We start from the raw sequence: 22,036 nt of genomic DNA on the forward strand, positions 1-22,036 counted from the left end.
GAAAAATTGAGAAATATGATAACCATGGGGCTTACAGTATATGGCAATAATTGCCAGGAGCTGTGGCACAGCTGCCCTTTGCAACTGGGCCATTCACTTTTTTGTGTGTGTGTGTGAAAAATAACATATATACAAAAAAGCAATAAATTTCCAAGTACATTTTAGCAAGTACTTATACAATAGATTTTATTTTCTTTTTAAAAAATATATATTTTTATTTTACCCAATATACAGAAAATATCATTTAAACATTTAATATTTTTAACCTTTTTTTATTGTATAATGTAAAATATGTTATATACAAAGCAAAGAAATAAAAAAGCAATAGTTTTCAAAGTACTCTTCAACAAATAGTTACAGGACAGATCCCAGAGTTTGTTATGGGCTACTATACGATCCTCTCATATTTTACCTTCTAGCTGCTCCAGAATATAGGAGGTTAGAGGGCTTAAATACTTTTTTTTATCATCACAATCAACATTTTTTCCTTCTTTTTTTTTTGTGAAAAATGACATATATTAAAAAAAACTATAAATTCCAAAGCACAACACCGCAATTAGTTGTAGAAACATATTTCAGACTTTGACATGAGTTACAATTTCACAATTTTAGGTTTTTACTTCTAGCTGCTCTGAAATACTGGAGATGACAAGAGATACCAATTTAATGATTCAGCATTCATGTTCATTTGTTAAGTTCTATCTTCTATGTATAATTCCACCATCACCTTTGATCTTTCCATACCTCTTTTTAGGGTTGTTTGGGCTATGGCAACTGTAAATTTTTGATATTGGAAGGGTCTGTCACTAATATGGGGTAGGGAGATGGAACTATTTGATGTTCTGGAGAGGCTGGGCTAGGTTTCAGGATTTATCTGGACCAGGGACCCATCTGGAGGTTGTAGGTTTCTGGAAAGTTACTCTACCGCCTGGAACCCTTATGGAATCTTACATATTGCCCTAAGTGTTCTTTAGGATTGACTGGAATGGTCCTGTTTGGGGGTTGGCAGGTTATGATAGGTAGCAAGGTCTACCTGAAGCTTGCTTAAGAGCAACCTCCAGAGTAGCCTCTCGATTTGAACTCTCTCTGCCACTGATACTTTATTAATTAAAATTCTTTTCCCCCTTTTGGTCAGGATGTAATTGTTGATCCCACGGAGCCAGGTCTGGATTCATCCCTGGGAGTCATCTCTCATGTCACCAGGGAGACTTTCACCCCTGGATGTCATGTCGCACGTAGGGAGGAGGTCAATGATTTCACTTGCAGAGTTGGGCTTCGAGAGACTGATTTAGATAACCTATAATGGTTTTATTTAGATGACCAGATGTTGCACATCTGAGCAACAACAGAGGTCCTCCAAAAGTAATGCTTAAGCATGTTTATAGGTCATCTAAGTTTCTCCGCTACCTACATACACTTCACAAGAGTAAGCCTCATGATCGAGGGCATGGCCTATTGATTGGGTGTCCTTAAAGTTTGACACAGTGTCAGGGGATTCCCTCTTGGCAAGGTTTAATAGTTCCCTGTTCTTTCTCCTCTCCCTCAGGGGACTTTGCCAATACTTTTAGATTATCTGCTTAATATACTCTAGGATGTTTCCAGGCATTACAATAACCTATACAGGATTAAAGGACCTCTTTCTTATTCTGTCCTTCCTGTGTTTTAGTTATTCAAATGAGCTATACAGATAGGTTGAATTAGATTATGCCCCAGAAAATTTCAGTTCCAGATCAAATAAACCTTTCTTCCATTGGTCTCAAAGAGTATGTGTGGTTCTAAAATATAGACACTCTCTCCCTTACCCCTATGTTCTGATTTACTTTAACCCCAATCAGTTTGACATCATTCTTATCTCTAAAGGTCAGGTTACTTACATAAAACAGCCTCTCAAAATCCTGAAATATTAATCACCACTCCAGTCTTAATGTGTCTGCTCTAAAAACTTACAATCTAGTCCCCTGTTTTCTTATACGCATTTTCTAAAGGTGACCATATCATTGTTGTTTTTTTGTTTCTGGCTTGTTTTGTCTCACCAAATGTCTCGCATGTTCATTCACATCATTGCATGCCTCATGACATTGTTCCTTTTTGTAGCAACATGACCTTTGTTCATAAGTATACACTATTGTTCGCCAATCTACTTCTCCATCAGTGCATCCTTCAGCCACCTGCGTTCATCGGGCATCCTGTAGAGGGCCCAAAGTCCAGTCTATCAATATTCTCAATTTTAGATAATTTCATTGTTCCCAAGAGAAAGAAAACCAATGAACACATCCTTGCCAAATAGAAAATCCAAACCTCCTCTTAACTCTTGTCCCTCACCCCGTTATTCACCTCTGCTGTTGCCGTGGTAGTGCTGATGGTTTCCTTTTGAACATAGCTCATAGCATGCAATAGCAATTTTCCCCTGTACCCTGGACAAAAATAAACATTCTTTATACAAGAATCATATCTTTGAAGTAATTCTTACAAGAACTCATTCATATTTCTATGTGAATCAGTGGGACACACAGGTCTATAAAATCTCTTTCAATCTTGTTCATTTTCAGTATGGTAGTATTACTTCTAGACGCACTAGAAAATCACCTCGCTCCTATCTATTCCCTTGTTAAATTCTATCTTCTATGTATAATTCCACCAACACCTTTGATCTTTCCATACCTCTCTTTAGGGTTGTTTGGGCTATGGCAACTGTAAATTTTTTATATTGGAAGGGTCTGTCACTAATATGGGATAACTGGGCTAGGTTTCAGGATTTATCTGGACCAGGGACCCATCTAGAGGTTGTAGGTTTCTGGAAAGTTCAACCTCATTAGCTAATAGTTCACCTGTTTCTAGCGTCTATATATCTCTAAGTTCCCTATACTTTTATAGGGGGACCAAACTTTATGTTGGTCATAAAAATGGAATCATACAGTATTTATCCTTTTGTGTCTGGCTAATTTTGCTCAACATTATGTCCTCAAGGCTCATCCATCTTGTCATGTGCTTCAGGACATCATTTTGTCTTACTGTTGCATAATATTTCATTGTATGTATATACCACATTTTGTTGATTCACTTGTCCGTTGATGGGCATTTGGTTTGTTTCCATCTTTTGGCGATTATGAATAATGCTGCTATGAACATCGGTGTGCAAATGTCTGTTTGTGTTGTTGCTTTCAGCTCTTCTGGGTATATACCAAGTACTGCTATTGCTGAGTGATAGGGTAACACGTTGTTTAGTTTCCTAAAGAACCGCCAAACAGTCTTCCATAGTGGCTGCACCATTATACATTCCCACCAGCAGTGCATAAGTGTCCCAGTTTCTCTACATCCTTTCCAATAGGAAATTTATAGTTTCCTATTTGTTTAATAATAGTCATTCTTATAGGTATGAGGTGGTATCTCTTTGTAGTCTTGATCTGCATTTCCCTTATAGCCAGTGGAAATGAGCCTCTCTCTTGTGCTTTTGAGCCATCTGTATTTGCTCTTCCGAAAAATGCCTAGTCATATCTTTAGCCCATTTTATAATTGAGTTGTTTATTCTTTTGTTGTTGAGTTGTTTGATTTCTTTGTGTATATAGGAAATCAAACCTTTGTCTGATATGTAATTTTCAAATATTTTCTCCCATTGAGTTGGCTACCTCTTCACCTTTTTGACAAAGTCTTTTGAGGTACAGAACCATTTGATTTTGAGGAATTCCCATTTATTTATTTTTTTTCTTTTGTTGCTTGTGCTTTGGGTGTAAAGTTTAGGAAGCTACCTGCTATTACTAGGTCTTGAAGATATTTCTCTACATTTTATTCTAGAAGCTTTATGATGCTAGTTCTTATATTAAGGTGTTTGATTCACTGAGTTAATTTTTGTGTAGGGGTCCTCTTTCATTCGTTTGGCTATTGATATCTAGTTCTTCCATGCCCAATTATTATTATTTTTTGATTCACAGTAAACTTTTATTGCTGATTTTACACTTGCATATTTCACAAAATATATTAATCATTGCTTAATAATAGCCAAATGTTTAGTTTCTGTAATAAAAAAGGTTTTAATGATTTCTGTCCATTAAATAATCAATCAGACTAAACTGGGAAGAAATAGGTGGGCACTAAAAGCTATCAAAATTATGAGAAAAATACTCTCCATATTTGTGGAAAGGCAAAAGATTTGCCTCGGTTAGTTCACTAAGAATAGAACTGTCTCTACCAGGATCGTCAGAGAGTAATTCCTACAGTGTGCTGTGAATTAATTTTGAAAAGAAATATCACTAAAAACATACTATATACCTGTCTGTCATACTTATCAGGTTTTTTATTTTTAATTTTTATTATTTGTTTATTTTTTTAATTTATGAAACATAACCACATACAAACACAAACATTCTTACCATATGATCATTCCATTCTTGTTATATAATCAGTAACTCACAGTATCATCACATAGCTGTATATTCATCATCATGATCATTTCTTAGAACATTTGCATCAATTCAGAAAAAGAAATAAAAAGAAAACAGAAAAAAATTCATACATACCATACCCCTTACCCCTCCCTTTCATTGATCACTAGCATTTCAATCTACTAAATTTATTTTAACATTTGTTTCCCCTTTTATGTATTTTTTTAAATCCGTATGTTTTACTCATCTGTCCATAGGTAGATAAAAGAAGCATCAGACATAAGGTTTTCACAATCACAAAGTCACATTGCAAAAGCTGTATCATTATACAGTCATCTTCAAGAAATGTGGCTACTGGAACACAGCTCTACCTTTTCAGGCAGTTTTCTCCAGCCTCTCTGTTATGCCTTAACTAAAAAGTTGATATCTATTTAATGCATAAGAATAACCTCCAGGATAACCTCTCTACTCTGTTTGGGATCTCTTAGCCATTGACAATTTATTTCGTCTCATTTCTCTTTCCCCTTTTGGTTGAGAAAGATTTCTCAATCACTTGATGCCGAGTCCTAGCTCACTCTAGGATTTCTGTCCCACGTTGCCAGAAAGGTCCATACTCCTGGGAGTCACGTCCCACATAGAGAGGGGGAGGCATGCCCAATTATTAAAAAGACTATTTTGTCCCAGTTCAGAGGATTTGGGGGCCTTGTCAAAAATCAGTTGACCATAGATTTGGTGGTCTATTTCTGCACTCTCGATTCAATTCCATTGGTCAATGTGTCTTTATGGTAGTACCATGCTGTTTTGACCACTGTGGCTTTAGAATAGGTTTTAAAGTCAGGGAGTGTTAATCCTCCCATTTCATTCTTGTTTTTTTTTTTTAGGATGCTTTTAGCTATTTGGGGTCTCTTTCCTTTCCAGATGAATTTGGTAGTTAGATTTTCCAAATCTTCAAAGTAGATTTTGGAATTTTGATTGGTACTCTGTTGACTCTGTAGATCAATTTGGGGAGAATTGACATCTTAACTATATTTAGCCTTCCTATCCATGAGCAGGGAATGTCTTTCCACTCATTTAGATCTCCTTCGATTTCTTTTAGCAATGTTATGTAGTTTTCTGTGTACAAGTCCTTTATGTCCCTAGTTAAGTTCATTCCTAAGTGTTTGATTCTTTTAGTTGCTATTTTGAATGGAATTTTTTCCTTAATTGACTCCTCAGCTGGGTCAGTGCTTGTGTGTAGAAATGTTACTGATTTTTGCATATTAATTTTATATCCCGCCACCTTGCTGAATTTGTTTATTAGCTCAATTTGCTGTAGATTTCCCAGGATCTTTCAAGTATAGTATCATATCATCTGCAAAATAATGAGAGTTTTACTTCTTCCTTTCCAATTTGGATGCCTTTTATTTCTTTGTCCTGCCTGATTGCTCTAGCTAGAACTTCTAGCACAATGTTGAATAATAGTGGTGATAGTGGGCATCCTTGTCTTGTACCTGATCTTAGGGAAAAGGCTTTCATTCTTTCTCCATTGTGTATGATGCTGGCTATTGGTTTTTCATATATTCTCTTTATCATATTGAGTTAGTTACCTTTGATTACTATCTTTTAGAGTGTTTTTATCAGAAAGGGATGCTGAATTTTATTGAATGCTTTTTCAGCATCAATCGAGATGCTCATGTGATTTTTCCCTTTTGATTTGTTAATGTGCTATATTACATTAATTTTCTTGTGTTGAACCATCCTTGCATTCCTGGTATAAACTCTACTTATACAAAAGATCTTAAAGTTTGGTATGGGTTACAGTTCTGTGATTTTTCGTTTTTTCTTCTGGCTGCTCCAAGACACTGGAGACCAAAACAAATATCAATATATTGATTCAACAGTCATATTCATTTGTTAAATCCTATCTTCTCTATTATACTCTTCCTTCTCTTTTTTTTGTAAAAAATAGCATACAACAAAAAAATCAAATTTCAAAGTACATTGCAACAATTAGTTGTAGAACAGATTTCAGAGTTTGGTATGGGTTACACTTCCTCAGTTTTAAGCTTTTATTTCTAGCTGCTCTAAGGTACTGGAGACTAAAAGAAATATCAATATAATGATTCAGTACTCATACTCATTTGTTAAACCCTACCTTCTGTGTATAACTCCACCATCACCTTTGATCTTTCTCCTACTCTTTGGGCTTTGGCCATTCTAACTTTTTCATGTTGGAAGGGGCTGTCAATAATGGGCCATGTATTCTTAAGCACAACTTTAGGCCAAGTGTCAGTTGCCATTTTTCATCAAATTTGAACTTCAGTTGCCTTGGAGATATATGAATTTATTAAATTTGATGTCAAACATAAAAACTAAAGAGGTTGGGAGTTAGTTGGATCTTGGAAGGTGAGGCCAAGGGAGGACACACAGTTCTGATTTAGGCAATGGGGTGGTGCTATTCCCTGAGACAGGAGCTCCATTGTTTGTGGAGAAGATAATGAATTTGCTTTTGGACACATTGAGTTTAAGGTGACTGTGGGACAACTAAGGAGAGATATCCCGTAGACAGTTGGACATACAAATCTAGAATTCAGATCAGCAATACAAATTAGGGAGCCATCACTTTATAGAAGGCACTTGAAGCCTTGGGAGGGAGGAGATTAGCCAGGGAGAGTCATATTGGGTAAGAAGAACCTTGAGGAATTCCAGCCTTTAAGGAACCCACAAAGGAATCAGATTCTTTCCTGTGTCTCCAAGCACCTAGCTGAAGGAGCTTTCCAAGGGACACTGGAGTGAGGAGGATACTTCTATTGGAAGGGAAGGGCAGAGAAGAAGAGTACTGCAATCTAGAAGTCAGAGAAAAGTGTGTGTCCTAAGAAGGAAAGGAGAGCAGTCTGCGTTGTTAAAATCTACTGAGGGACCAAGGAGGATAAGGCCTGAGGGATATCCACTAGGCTGAGCTACAAGAAGTCACTGAGCTTGATGAGAGAGTTTTAGAGGTGGGGGTGGGGGTGAAAGTTGGCTTTCAGGGGATTAAGTAGTGAAAAAGATGAAAAGAAGTGAAGGAAATTTGCGAGAACAATTCTTTAAAGAAGATAGGCTGTGAAGGGGAGAACAGAGCATAGTATCTGAAGACATGGAGTTGAGGTAGGACTGTTTGTATTTTTTTTAAATTGTAGAAACCTGGGCACATTCAAGTGTTGATGAGAAGGAATTAGTAGGTTGAAGCCATAGGAGAGGAGGAGAAGCTGGTATCTGCAAAAGTAGGAGGAAACCCTATTAGAAGAGAGAGCCCAGGAAGAGCGTTTAGCCTTAGGTGGGAAGATAGACTCCATCATAAGTGGAAGGAAGCATAGGTGTGGTGACAGGTAAGTTATAGCAGGGAGTGGAAGGAGTTCTTGTTTGGTGTCTTATTAATTTTTTTTCTCTGATGTGGGAGGTGAGGCTTTTTCCTGAGAGGGGAAGGGAGAAGAGACCAGGTTTGAGAAGAGAAGAGAGGAGATGCCTCTTTCTGAGACCAAGAGAGAGCACAGATTAGGGACATTCGGGGGAAGCGCATGGAGAACCCAGCTTGAATTTATGGTGGTGCCCATGGATTTGGTCAGGCGATTTTCTCCATCATTGTTCACTGCCCATCCTGGGTTCTGAGGACCATTGAATTCAGCTAGGGTTGGGGTTTTGCCACGTGGCTTAGATGATGGAATGAGACAAGAGTGAGGACTGGCAAAAGAGTGATTCAAGGGAAAGACTGCAGGGTCTGTAGAGGGGGAGTGAAGATGGGAGAGGGCTTAAAGGCAAGAATAAAGACCAGGAGCGAGGGGCCTGCAGGTCCTGATGAGATCAGAGACTAGGCGGATCAGGAGAAGTTGAGCGCAAGTGCTGAAGTGGTGAAGAAAGCTGGGCTCGGAGTGGGGTGTCCATATGGATTCTTTCAGATGTCACAAGTGCCATGGTGTGGGATGGGATTGGCAGATGAAATGGGAAGGAGGAGATGGTCACCAGGTGTGAGGTGGCAAAGGACACTTAAAATCAGGGCTGTGCATGTAATTTAAAATTTTTGGTATCCACACTTGGAAAAAGAAAAAGAAACAAATTTTTCCATTTAACCCAATCTTCCCCAAATGTTGATTAATATTATCATTAATCCATTTAAGAAATTACTAAGATATTTTCTATTTTTTTTTCATACAAAGTCTAACTGTGATTTTTTCTCTACTTTCTGAGAGATTTCTGTCAACTTATATCTTTCTTTTTATTCTTTTTTTCTGTGATCATTTTTAACTTCCAAGAGCTCTTTTAGTGTCCCTTTTTAGAGCATCTTGTTCCCGTTTCATGTATGTTCTTTGGCTTCTCTTATTTCTCTGAGGACATTAGTGAAAGTTTGGTTTATTTGTTTTTCTTGGGGGGCAGGGAGGGGTATAATCTTCTCTCTGCATATCCTCAGTTTCCTCCTAGTTGTTTTGTCCTGTTTGTTTTGGCTTCCATCATTTATGTTAGAAAACATAGAAAGCAATGTCTTGTAATTCTTGGTTTTCTGTTCATATTGAAGAGGAGGAAACTGGAGAGCTGATTGCAAGCTGTGGAGAGCAGGGAGTTGGGGCTTATCTACTGTGAGTTTGTCTGAGTGGGTTGTTTTGGGGCAGGAGGGATTCTCAATGTGTCTTTAGGACTTTTTCTCTTAGGTTGCTCAGAGGCCATAGAAAAGGATATTTCAAGTTTCCTCCCAGTGAGGGTAAGTTCAACTACCAAGGCACAGGGAAAAGGAGGCTGGGGTCTGAGCATCATGTGATAACTTACCCTTTCCTTTTGCTGGAGCTGGGGTTCCCAGTCCAGCGCCCTTCTGTTTTATCTCTGCATTGCATCCTTGGGGCAATAAGCTGTCCGTGTTTTGCTGGAGAGCTCTCGCTTATCTATGCAGAACTGGGGAGGGGATCTGGTGCTCTCACCTGGCCTTCCTGTTTTAGTCCCACAATTCCTGAACTTTAGAGAGCCCTGCCGTGCAAAACAAGTGGCTTCCCAGCAGTCTACACTGCCAGTTTAGGATTCCAGTTCTGCTCCTTATCCATTCTCAGCTTCCAAAAGTTTTCTTGCTGTTTTTACCTCATCCTGGTGTGCTTATGCCTGAGAGAAACCAAACCAAACAAACAAAACCCTTTGCTGTTGTTTTAGTGGTTTCAGAAGGGAGCAAAAGCAAGTGTGTTCAGTCTGCCTTCTCCTGCTGAAAGAATTCACATCATTTCTTCCCTCTAAATGAATTTTTGCTCCCCAGTCCCAACCCCTTTTTCTACGATTAGTTCTAGTGCATCCCCTGGAGCAGGCCCTTCAGCTTCTTTCATTTGCTTTCCCTCAAAGATCCCTGCTAATTCTCTTTGTGGAGATTGACTACTGGGAGCGGCTGTTGTTTGAGACGCCCCATTACGTGGTGAACGTCGCTGAGCGCGCGGAGGACCTGCGCATTCTTCGTGAAAATCTGCTGCTTGTGGCTCGAGACTATAATAGGTAGGACCCTGCCCCTCTTTGCAGTCCTTCTATGTGTTTTTTTTTTTTTTATCCCTTCTCTTTGGTTTATCTTCTCCATGATGTCCATTTTCCTACAGCAACCATCCTTTATATTTTGTCCGTCCCCCCGTAATTGGTTTTCCACCCCCTCTCTCTTCTGGTTCTGCCACTATTCTTGTTCCTTCTATTTTGGTCTTCTAGCTTTAAGGCAGAGACCAAAAACAACCAGGTCCCCTCCTACCCCTTAGGGCACTTGGACCATATAGAGTATAGGTCAGGCTCACTTCTCTAGGAAATGAAAATGGGTGGGGTTCAGATTACGGGCAGAGAATAACATCAGATTCCTTGAATAGGCCGTGCTGGCCCCATCTCTGAACTGCCTGGAGCAAGGCTGGGGTCTGGGCTGGGTACTTTCTCAGCCCAGTTAAAGTCTAAGAGGGTAGAACCAGCAGGCTTGTTTGAGTGTCTAGAGCCGCACTATCCGTAAAAGTAGCCGCTAACTGCATGTGGACATTTCAACTTAAATTAATTAATTACAATGAAATAAAATTAAAATTTCAGTTACTTAATTGGCACAGGCCATATTTCAAGTGCTCTATAGCCACATGTGGCTAGTAGCTACCATACCGGACAATGCAAATAGTGGAAAATTTCTATCATCTCAGAAAGTTTTGTTGGGTAGCACTAGTCTAGCATCATGAACTTTCTCCATCATGTTTCCTGGTGGGGTGGCAAGGTCTTCAGAACATGTCCCCTGCAGATCCCAGTCTTCTCTTATGCACAGGATTATTGCCATGCTGTCTCCAGATGAGCAGGCCCTATTTAAAGAGCGTATCCGATTCCTGGATAAGAAGATTCATCCTGGACTCAAGAAACTGCACTGGGCCTTGAAAGGAGCCAGTGCCTTCTTCATTACAGAGTGCCGCATACATGCCAGCAAGGTGGGCCATCGAATCAGACCCTAAATGTTTAAAAGCTGGGGCACGGGTAGTAATATCTGAGTCCTGGGTAGAGGTGGAACGACCTGGGAGTACTGGGAAAAGAACTAGGCATGCTTGGAGAAGGACTCTCCTTATGTCAGCAACTCTAGCTGGGGAACAGGTGGGAGAGTAGAATTAGGCTCAGAAGGTGGCTTCCCAAACTGTAACTCCCTCATGGACTGGGCCTGACTCCAGGTGCAGACGATTGTGAATGAATTCAAAGCATCTACTCTGACCATTGGCTGGCGAGCCCAAGAGATGTCGGAGACACTACTGGTGCACATTAGTGGCAAACGGGTGTACCAGGACCTGGAGTTTGAGGAGGACCAAAAGGAGCATCGGGCAGCTGTGCAGCAGAAATTGATAAGCCTGCATCAGGATGTGGTGGACATCATGACCAATTCCTACGAAGTTTTCAAGAATGATGGCTCTGAGGTAGGGACCCTGTGGCCAGACCCTTGTGGGCAAGTCCCGTTTCCTGGTCCCATCAGATTGTGCTCTTGCTTTTTTCTTTTTTCCCCAATGTATGCTTCTCAAACACTGTGCTTTTAGTCTTGGCTTCAGCCAACCCACAGTCTTTCAAACCATCTTCCTTCTAGACTCAGGGTCCTGCCTCTCTGTTTCATCAGCCTCGTTCCCTTCCCTGTTGACTAGCTCTCATCTCTAGGACCCTCCCTGTCTTCCCCCAGGGTTCACTTTTCCCTACCTCTTCCCAACAGATCCAGCACCAGTGGATGCTGTACACGATTCGGTTGGACCGCATGATGGAGGATGCCCTGCGCATGAATGTGAAGTGGTCCCTGTTGGAACTGTCAAAGGCTATCAATGGAGATGGGAAGACCACCCCAAACCCACTCTTCCGAGTCCTCGTCATTTTGCAGAATGATGTGCATGGGGGTGTGGCACAGGTGGGGACCATTTTGCCCTCGACATGCAAAAACTATCCTGTCTTGACAGTTTCTTTCAATCTCTCAGTTTGATCCTTGGCCAAGACTTTGCCCTCCAGTCTCTAGGCCTTTCTTCAGAGTTCAGGTTATGTTCTTCAGTGTTCAGCCTTACCATTCCTGAGGCTTATTTCCATCATTACCTATGCTAAGGCTCTCACCACTGTGTTCCCCACAGGTGGAATTCTCACCCACTCTACAGACTTTGGCAGGTGTGGTCAATGACATTGGCCACCACCTTATCTCTACCATCTCTGTCTTCTGCCACCTCCCTGAAATTCTCATCAAGCGCAAGTATCATCGTGACCCCATCCATGTGATCGTGGGTAAGTGGGCAATGGGGAGGGGACTAGGTACAGGGTCATCAGAGGTTTAGGAATGGGGTTCTGGATACACCAGGGCAATCATCTCCATGACTGGTGGAAAACACAGGTTGAGGGGCCAAGATTGGGGAGGGATGATGGTTGATATTAGTTGACTGAGGTCAAGGGCCTTGGGGTTTGGGGTAGGAATTTAGGAAAGACAAGTTTGGGGCAGTGTTGGGATATAGGCGACCTAGAGGTAATGTGTCTGAATCCTGTGGAAGAGATGTTAAGGGTCCTACTTTTACTTTCTGCTTCCTTTATTTTCTAATCCTCATGTTTGAGCTCTATTTCTTTGAGGAGCTGTGTTACAATGGAGGGTTTGGGGCAGTGGCCAGGGACTGACTAGGCTGGAGTTTGGGTTGGGCTGGACGTCATGAGAAATATTTTGCTGGGTCCTTTAAGAACGGGATGAGGACATCAAGAAGATCCAGGTCCAGATCAGCAGTGGTATGACTGCCAATGCGAGCCTGCTGCAGAACTACCTCAAGACCTGGGACATGTATCGAGAAATCTGGGAGATCAACAAGGACTCTTTCATTCGTCGCTACCAGCGCCTCAACCCCCCTGTCTCTTCTTTTGATGCGGACATTGCCCGGTAAGTGGGGAATTTGGAAGTGAAGGTCTGTCTCCAAGAGGTAATAGACTTTGAGGAGGAGATCTGGATTTAGAGACTAGGGAAGGGAGATGGGGGAGTGGTGTAGACAATGTGGGTCATCGGCTGTAGAAACAGAACAGGATTTAGGACATTGGGCCTTTGTAAAGGTTAAGATCAGGTAAGCGCTAGATGAGACTTAGGGAAAACACAGTTGTTTGAGGGACTATCACGGTGTTCTGTTGGGAAAGAAGAAATACTCTGAAAGATCCGAAAGGTGAGAAAAGTAAACACTTTAATTTTAAGAAGGCAGATTGAAGTTAAACTGAAGATTCTTAGATTTCCTGTCATAACTTCCATCTCTTTGTCCTCTGATCATTCGTTCATCTAAAATCGAGATTCCAACCTCGATTTTACCACTCATGAGCTGTATAATCTTAGGCAGGCTACTTATATTCTCTGGGCCTCAGTTTCCTGTAAGTGGATATTATAATACCTACCTTATAAGGTTTTGTGATTATTAATTATGCATGAAAGCCCTTGGTCAACTATAAAGCACTGTGCTAATGTACCTATTATTATTACACCAGCTTCAACCAGATGAATATTATGATTAAAGTCTACAAGATGCCAGGGAAGTTCAATAGAAGGAGAGAATTTCCAGCCAGAGACATTAGAAAAAGCTTCATGAAGAAATGACTTTGGGGCTTGGCTTTACAGGATGGGTTGGGTTTCAACAGGCAGAGATAGAGAGTGGGGAAGGCAGTCTAGATGGGGGAAATAATATAAGCAAAAGCAGAAGATGGGAATGCGCAAGCATGTTTACCAAACAGCGGGTAGTCTCAAACATGGGGTGCTGGAGCTGAAATATGCAAAAGGATTTCTGTACAGGAATTAACTTCGTTCTCTCAATGGCCTTGTAAAGTAGCTTCTATTGTTAGTACCATTTTACAAATAAGGAAACTGAGGCTCAGAACAGTCAAATAACTTGCCTGAGACCACAAAGTTAATAAGTCATCCTGCAGGAACTGAGCCCAGATCTGAGATTCTAAAGCCTTGAATGTAGAGTAAGGAGTCTGACAAAGGAGACTGAATGGTTGTGGAAATCTTAGGGAGGTTTCCTGTAGGAAAATCAATGTGATTAGAGCTGTGTGTCTAGGATGGATTGGCGTTTGGGACCTCTGGGTGTACAGGAACTATACAGAGCTGCTACCCAGGTCTGGATGGTGGAAAATGAGGAGTTGAACTGGAGTGGGGACAGTGGCATGTCTGAGAAGGAAAAGCATCCTAGCAGGGATGGGGGTCCCTTCCAGTTATACGGAGGTTGCCAATAATGTACAGAAGGAGGAGACTGTACTCAACATCCAGTTTGTGTTGCTGGACTGTTCGCACCTCAAGTTCTCACTGGTACAGCATTGCAACGAGTGGCAGAACAAGTTCACGACCCTGCTCAAGGAGATGGCGGCGGGGCGCCTGCTGGAACTGCACACCTACCTCAAGGAGAGTGGAGACAAGTAGGGACTTGGGGACCCTGCACAGGCATGGGGTGAGGGGAGGACAGGCCCTGTCCCTTCTTAACTAGCATATCCCTTTGCCTGCTTTCAGAATCAGCCGCCCTCCCCAGACATTGGAGGAACTGGGGGTCAGTTTGCAACTCATGGATACGCTGCAGCATGACTTGCCCAACCTGGAGACCCAAATCCCTCCCATTCATGAACAATTCACCATTCTTGAAAAGTACGAGGTGCCAGTTCAGGACAGTGTGAGTTCTTGTGGTGTCTGGTCCACCTGAGTTTCACCCCTATTGGTAGCAGATCGGTGGTGTGTATTTCAGTGTCCTAAGGCTGCCATAACAAAGTACCACAAGCTGGATAGTGTAAAACAACAGGTATTTATTCTTGCATGGTTCTGAAAAGGCTAGAGGCCTGAAATGAAGGTATTAGCAGGACCATGTTCATTTTGAAGTCTGTAAGGATGAATCTGTTCCAGCCTCTCTCTTGGCTTCTGGTGGCTTCAGGTGTTCCTTAGCTTGTAGATGCATCTGCTCCGTCATCACATGGCTTTCCCCTCTGTGTTTGTGTCCAGTCCTCCCTTTCTCATAAGGACACCGATCATGTTGAATTAGGACCTACTCTAATCCATTAGCCTCATCTTAACTAATGACATCTTCAAAGACCCTGTTTTCAAATAAGGTCACATTCACAGCCCAGGGGTTAGGACCTGAACATGTTTTTGTGTGTGTAGGTTGGGGCACATTCAACCCTTGACCTGGGGTCCCATGTAGTAGATCCTTTTGCTGTCAGAGGAAGAGAGCAGAGAAATGACACAGGGAGAAAACATTTCAAAATACTCTGCTTTTCAGCTAAAAAGAGGTAACACTAATTCAAATGATACTTCAGGTCACTTTAATGGATTTCCTTCAGTAGCAACCCACTGCTTGATTTCTTTGGGTGTCATTGCATGTAAAACTCCTTAGCCAACTTTGGTGTGGAATATCAGAGAACAGTCTTAAAAAGAAATAAGAAGCCACAGGACCTCTGCTCACAAGTCACCCTTCCTTCTTTGTTGTCCCCAGGTATTGGAAATGCTTGACAGCCTAAATGGAGAGTGGGTCATTTTCCAGCAAGTTCTGTTGGACAGTGAACAGATGCTGAAGAGACACAAGGAGAAATTCAAGACAGGCCTCATTCACTCAGCTGATGATTTCAAGAAGAAAGCACATAATCTTCTGGAAGATTTTCAATCCAAAGGTATCCCTTTCTCAATCTCTTCTTCTTTCACCTTTGCTTTGTTCTGGTCTTTCTAGAATTGTAGCAAGGATCAAGGGCATAGGTCCTGGGAAGGCCATCACTAGGGAATGGAAAGAGCTGTGGCTCTTGGGGTTTCTATCAGAAACAGTTGGGGATGAGCACCCCGCTGTGGCTGGCATTTGGTTGGAAGGCAGCAGCCCAGCTCATGGCATTGCCAGATTTCCTATACCGGCTTCCTATGTCCCACCTGTTTCTGATTCTTGATCTGCACTTAGTGCTTGGCCAAGATTGACCATAATTCTTTCCATGCATCCCCTCCTCTTCTCCTTCCCGTCTCTCTCCCATGTGAGGAGAGAAGTGAGATTTAGCCATAAAGAGGTAGGGGGCCCTTTCAGGAGACCATCCATTTGACTGGGAATCTGAGCAGAGCTTCATCTTGCCTTCCCCCCAGGTCCCTTCACCAGCAATGTGGGACATGCAGCCGCCCTGGAGCAAATCGCTCAAGTGCGGGCAATGCTGATGGCCATGCGGGAAGAAGAAAACACTCTCCGCTCCAACCTGGGCCTCTTCAAGATCGAGCAGCCAGTCTCTAAGGACCTTCAGAACCTGGAGAAGGTGTGTGCTGGGCCAGGTCCTGGTAACCAAGGATGAGGGGGAGACATGGAAGTAGCATCTAGAGGGAGAAACAGCTGGGATCAGGGAGACAGACACTTAGGAGGTTTTTTGTTTTTGCATTTGAGGTAAAGGTCATGGAACGTGAAATGAACGATTTTTTAAAAATACAATTTTATTAAAACATATTCACACACCATACAGCCCATCCAAAGTATATAATCAATGGCTCACATAGTTGTACATGTCATCACATAGTTTTGCATTCATCATCGCAATCAATTTTAGAACATTTTCATTACTCTAGAAACAAAAAACAAAAAAGTAAAAAAACCCCAAACCTCATATCCTATCCCCTTTTATTGACTCCTAGCACTGGTGTGGTATATTTGTTACTGCTGATGAAGGAATATTAAAATAGTGCTTAATTATAGTCCCTAGTGTGCTATTTGTACATTTTTCCTCATAATCCAGTCGATTATTAACTCCTTGTAACAGTGACATACATTTGTTTCAGTTCATGTAAGAACTTTTTATGTCTGTGCTGTTAGTAACAGTCATGGTCCATCACAGGGTTGAACAATTTTAAAGTGTACGATTCAGAGCCATTTAGTACACTTACCATGCTGTGCAGTCATCACCCCTATTTCAAGAATATCTTCATCACCCCAAAAGGAAAGGAAACCTCATACCCATTAGCAGTCACTCTCCTTCCACCCCCACCTTCCATCCCTTGGCAACCACTAGTCTACTTTCTGTCTCTACGCATCTGTCTATTTTGGACATTGCATATAAATAGAATCATATACTATATGCCTTTTATGTCTGGCTTCTTTCATTCAGCATAACATTTCAAGGTTCATCCATGGTGTAGCACATACCAGTGCTTTATTCCTTCTTATGGCTCAGTATTGTTTTATTGTATGGATACACCACAATTTATCCATTCATCCATTGATGGACACTTGGGTTGTTTCCACTTTTCAGTTATTATAGCTAGTTCTGCTATAAACATCAGTGTACAAGTATCTGGTTGAGTCTCTATTTTTGATTCTTTGGGGTACATACATGGGAATGAAATTGCTGGATCATTTGGTAACTCTTTATTTAACCTTTCGAGGAACTGCCAGACTGTTTTCCACAGAGGCTGCCCCTTTTGACATTCCCACCAGCAATACATGAGGGTTCCAGTTTCTCTCCATCCTTGCCAGCACTTGTTGTTTTTTGGTTCTCTGATCATGACCATCCAAGTGGGTGCATAGTGTTATGTTGGTGTGTATTTTGAGTTGCAAAGCTGCCGAGGACTCATGCATTGCTTTTTAGGCAAGGGAGTAGAGGGCAAAGAGGGGACAGCTCTGTGACCTGAAGGGAAAGCTTATCAGAATGAGAAGAGCAAAAAGACTTGAGTCTCTCTCAGGGAGAAAAAGGGCAAGAGTCACTTACTTACTTCTTTCTGTTCTCGGCTACACAGGAGCTCGATGCACTACAGCAAGTCTGGGAGATCACGCGCGACTGGGAGGAGAACTGGAACCAGTGGAAGACTGGCCGGTTCCTGACCCTGCAGACAGAGGCGATGGAGACCATGGCCCACGGGCTGTTCCGTCGCCTCACGAGACTAGCCAAAGAGTATAAGGTGTGTAGGAGAAGAGAGGCGGGGATCAGCAGAAGGTACACATACTGAGGCAGGGACCTGTGGAGAGAAGACCGTTAGGTCTTCTGATGTTTTCCACTGTTACTCAGGACCGAAACTGGGAAATTATTGAAACCACGCGCTCAAAAATAGAGCAGTTCAAGAGGACCATGCCTCTCATCTCAGACCTGCGCAATCCAGCCCTTAGAGAGAGGTGAGGCCATTCTGTCCCCTCTGGTCTGCGCCATCGCTGGGTTCTTTCAGTTTTCCTCTCTAAAGGTTTGTAGCTTTCTCTCGCCCTCTGCCCACAAATGTGTGGCTTAAAGAAGCCTTCCCTAGAGCCTGTCACTTTCCTATTGCTGGCACTGTCATAGGTGATCCTGCCTTCCTGTCTCCTTGTTCCTGGCCTCCTTGCCTGGAGCTGCCCTCTGTCTCTTACTTTATGTTGTCTAAGATGGCTAGGCTTTATGTCTTTTGTCATGCAAGAGTGTTTTTTTTTTTTTTTGGAGGGGGTGCATGGTCCAGGAATCGAACCTGAGTCTCCCACATGAGAGGTGCGCATTCTACACTGAACCACCTGTGTACCCAATGCAAGAGTTTTTATTTCAATGCAGTCATAAGTGTAACTTTCTTCCTTTCTGGTTTTTGCTTTGGGGCTTTGTTTAAGAAGACTGTCCCTATCCCAAAGTAGTAAATACATTTTCTCAATATTTTCTTCTCATACTTTATAATTTTGGTTTTTCAAGTTTAACTCTTTTCATGCATCTGGAATTTATTAAAGGATAAAGGAAGCATTTCAAGCCATTGGGGACCCTCAAAGAGAATAAACCATTGGATAATGGTGTTTTAAGAATCATCAATCCATTTAGAGAAAATAAATTAATTTATTTTGCATTGCCTCCAGAATAATGTTTTGGGGAATGCTTCTAATGTTTCACTATGAAGTGTACTTAACCACTTTATTTGATTATGTTATTTGACCTCTCTGAGCCTCAGTCTCCTCATCTGCAAATCAGATAATAATTCTTAATTTATAAGAGTGGGGAGAATTAAATGAGATGCTTTAGGTATAGCACTTATCCTTGATCTATAGGAAACTTGCAATCAGTTTCATTATTGTGTGATTTGTGTGCATGTCTGTCTTAATTTCTTCTTCAGAGAATCAATCCTGAGGGTGTCCATTCAATCTTTGAATTTCCCACTGTGCCTGAGGTGGCCTCTTAAAGCCTAATATAGCATATATCTGCTGAATCATGTATTAATAAATACCCAGAATCATGCTATCTCACCAACAGATAGCACACAGAGTGATGCTGAAGCTATCCAGGCAGCCCTCATTCCCAGCCTCCTGATCAGCTCTTCTGTGTCTCTCTGCAGGCACTGGGATCAGGTCAGGGATGAGATCCAAAGGGTGTTTGACCAGGAATCTGAAAGCTTTACCTTGGAGCAGATTGTGGAGCTTGGGATGGATCAGCATGTGGAGAAAATTGGAGAGATTTCTGCCTCGGCAACCAAAGAGCTGGCTATAGAACTGGTATATATGACCAAATCCTCTTCCATCCTTCCCCATTTCCTGAACCTCCTGGAGGCTTCCAGCCCTTCACCATCTGATGGGCCCTCCCAGCTCTTCTTCCCCTTGGGGACAAAATACCTGATTGCTTTCCCCACCAATTTCTCTCCACAGTCATTACAAAACATTGCCAAGACCTGGGAGGTGATTCAGCTAGACATAGTAACCTACAAGGATAAGGGCCATCACCGACTTAGGTAGAGGGGGAGTTTGGGGCTCCAGGAGAGGGAGGGATGTGTGACCTGGACTGCAGGATGGGGAACCAAGGTGTGGCAGATGGGGATGGACTATGATTTTGTCCCCTCCTGCCTCAGAGGAACAGAAGAAGTATTCCAGGCACTGGAGGATAACCAGGTTGCTCTGTCTACCATGAAGGCATCTCGCTTTGTCAAGGCCTTTGAGAAGGACGTGGATCACTGGGAACGCTGCCTCTCACTCATCTTGGAGGTTATTGAGATTCTGCTCACAGTGCAGCGCCAGTGGATGTACCTGGAGGTCAGGGTTCAGCTCCTGAGCTTGTCCTACATCCTGTTTCCACTCCCTTAATTTGCTTAGACTCAGACATGTGACCCTGTTATCAATCTCCTTTTCCCACCTCTGATGCCACTCTTCTAGGATCCAGGCATCTGGATTTTTTAATTCTTAAATACCCAGCCTGGCAAGACTTTGTTTTTCTTCCCAGATTCTCATCCCATACCTGGCTTCCCAACTCCAACTTGCCTTCTAGAATGTGGGCATCCTGCCCTTTGATATCTAATGCTCCTTAGCTCCTGGTCACCTGTCATCCTTGGCCTGGGAACAGGGCAAAGAGGGTGCAATGTGTGTACAAAACAGTTTCTCACCCCAGTTCTTGGCCTCTTAGAATATCTTCCTAGGAGAGGACATCCGCATGCAGCTGCCCAGTGAATCGGCTTTATTCGACCAGGTCAATGCCAACTGGAAATCCATCATGGACCGGATGAGCAAGGATAGCAATGCCCTCCGGAGCACCCATCATCCAGGTCTGGATTGCATGGCCTTTTGCTCTGTTGTGGCCTCAGTTGGTTGCTGCATATGTCATAGTCATGTCCTTCATTTATTGTTAACTTGACTGTTGTCCTGGCTGTCAAAGCACCTCCCACCACCATTGGTACTTCTAAGCATTAAATAATAATTCAGTAAATTCAATTCAACAAATATCTGAGTGGAGTCTAACATAGTGAATAAGAACATGTTGAATACACAAAATAAACCCATATTGTCTACTGCTACTGAGTCTCCCTATGATCTCCACAGGGCACTCAATGGTTACTCAAAGGCCTGTACATTGTACACTAGAAAGCATGAGTTCAGATCGCCTCAGAGTTCAGAAAGTTTGTTCTGAAAGCTAGAAACTAGGAAGATGATTAAATAAATGAAAATGTGAGGTATAGGAAAGTAGGCTAGGAGGAAACTAAGATTACTGAGAACCTACAAATGTGATAACTTTTACTTAACATCTTGGATTGTTCTCTGAGGAGGATCTTATTACCATTTTACAGACAAAGAGAAACTCAACATGGTTAATTGATAGGTTAGTAAGTGAAAGAGTTCCTGGTCTAGTGTTCCTTTTGCTATGTCTTGAGGGACACTGGCAACTCCAGTTGTTGTGGATCTCTTTCATGTGTGCTTGTGATATGTATTTATTCCAGTACTTGAATTGGGTAGGTGTAAAACAATCAGTCTCTAATTTTCAGAAGCTCTTTGGTTGACCAGCATAGACAGTTATTCCAAAGACTGATGGGAGATATATTAATGAAATCATGTACAATGTATATGTATAATAATGTATAGTGTATGATGATGTATAATTAACAATGAGTTAATGACGAGAATGGGATAAGCATGATGGAGGTATTGGGGACACCTCTCTGATTCCAAAAACCCTTATGACAATCTGTACCCCAACATTCAGGAGTTAACTAAGTAGATATATTTGGTCACTCTAGGTCTACTCAGGGCAAAGATCAAAGGGCCATCACATGCCATTCATTTTTCCTCTCCCCAGGTCTTCTGGACAAACTGATAGAAATGAACACAATCCTGGAAGATATTCAGAAGTCTTTGGACATGTATCTGGAGACCAAGCGCCATATTTTCCCCCGCTTCTACTTCTTATCCAACGATGATCTCCTGGAGATCCTGGGCCAGTCCCGCAACCCAGAGGCAGTGCAGCCACACCTCAAAAAATGCTTTGATAACATCAAATTGCTGAGAATCCAGAAGGTCAATAGAGGTGGCCATGATGGGAGGAGGGCAGGGAAGAGATGATGAGGTCAAGGCATTCAGGGTTTTGGAGGGGACCAGACACTCACAACAGGAGGGGAATTTAGTTGATGATTCTGGGTTATCATGGAATTTTAGAGTTGGTCATGTTGAGGGAAGGGAAGAAAAACAGAAATTACCCTCAAAATGCCCAAATGCCCTTAGGATAGGCGGACATCAAGAGTGGGAAGGCCAGGCCATTACCAGCTTCTCTTTTCTACAGGTTGGGGGGCCTAGCAGCAAATGGGAAGCTGTGGGCATGTTCTCTGGTGATGGCGAATACATTGATTTCCTCCACTCAGTACTTTTGGAAGGGCCTGTGGAGGTGAGTTGTAACGAGAGTCTAAGAACCAAGCCGATTCTTCTTCCTATTAGAAAGTTCACTTCACTCTATAAGGTGAGGACATCTCTGTGAAGGGATGTTAGGAGATATTTCCCCTCCTGCCTGCTGTT

General features: G+C 42.2%; 1 protein-coding gene and 1 long non-coding RNA gene across 8 annotated transcripts in view; one reads left to right on the forward strand and one right to left on the reverse strand.

The window, feature by feature from the left end:
- Positions 1-20,334, reverse strand: part of LOC143688193 (uncharacterized) — a 33,436-nt gene extending 13,102 nt beyond the window's left edge. Inside the window, exons 1-3 of one of the 5 annotated variants that reach the window (XR_013177872.1) lie at positions 20,143-20,334; positions 17,548-17,790; positions 15,144-16,161 (exon numbers count right to left, since the gene is read on the reverse strand). This is a non-coding gene — a long non-coding RNA (uncharacterized LOC143688193). Of the gene's footprint in view, positions 1-15,143; positions 16,162-17,192; positions 17,463-17,543; positions 17,791-20,142 lie in introns of those variants that run through there. The other 4 variants (XR_013177871.1, XR_013177873.1, XR_013177869.1 and 1 more) reach the window with 4 other exon arrangements.
- DNAH2 (dynein axonemal heavy chain 2) overlaps positions 1-22,036 on the forward strand; it is a 108,202-nt gene that overhangs the window by 26,396 nt on the left and 59,770 nt on the right. For all 3 annotated transcript variants that reach the window (XM_077165869.1, XM_077165870.1, XM_077165871.1), the window contains exons 15-32: positions 9,711-9,857; positions 10,642-10,798; positions 11,033-11,272; positions 11,557-11,745; positions 11,960-12,107; positions 12,549-12,741; positions 14,052-14,252; positions 14,344-14,500; positions 15,314-15,488; positions 15,940-16,103; positions 17,572-17,733; positions 17,841-17,944; positions 19,108-19,264; positions 19,415-19,497; positions 19,615-19,795; positions 20,163-20,301; positions 21,327-21,544; positions 21,807-21,908. In XM_077165869.1, coding sequence (XP_077021984.1) covers positions 9,711-9,857; positions 10,642-10,798; positions 11,033-11,272; positions 11,557-11,745; positions 11,960-12,107; positions 12,549-12,741; positions 14,052-14,252; positions 14,344-14,500; positions 15,314-15,488; positions 15,940-16,103; positions 17,572-17,733; positions 17,841-17,944; positions 19,108-19,264; positions 19,415-19,497; positions 19,615-19,795; positions 20,163-20,301; positions 21,327-21,544; positions 21,807-21,908 — 2,917 coding nt within the window. The remainder of the gene's footprint in view (positions 1-9,710; positions 9,858-10,641; positions 10,799-11,032; positions 11,273-11,556; positions 11,746-11,959; positions 12,108-12,548; positions 12,742-14,051; positions 14,253-14,343; positions 14,501-15,313; positions 15,489-15,939; positions 16,104-17,571; positions 17,734-17,840; positions 17,945-19,107; positions 19,265-19,414; positions 19,498-19,614; positions 19,796-20,162; positions 20,302-21,326; positions 21,545-21,806; positions 21,909-22,036) is intronic.

The sequence above is a fragment of the Tamandua tetradactyla genome, chromosome 6, assembly GCF_023851605.1.
Source record: "Tamandua tetradactyla isolate mTamTet1 chromosome 6, mTamTet1.pri, whole genome shotgun sequence".
In the NCBI taxonomy this organism is placed as follows: Eukaryota; Metazoa; Chordata; class Mammalia; order Pilosa; family Myrmecophagidae; genus Tamandua; species Tamandua tetradactyla.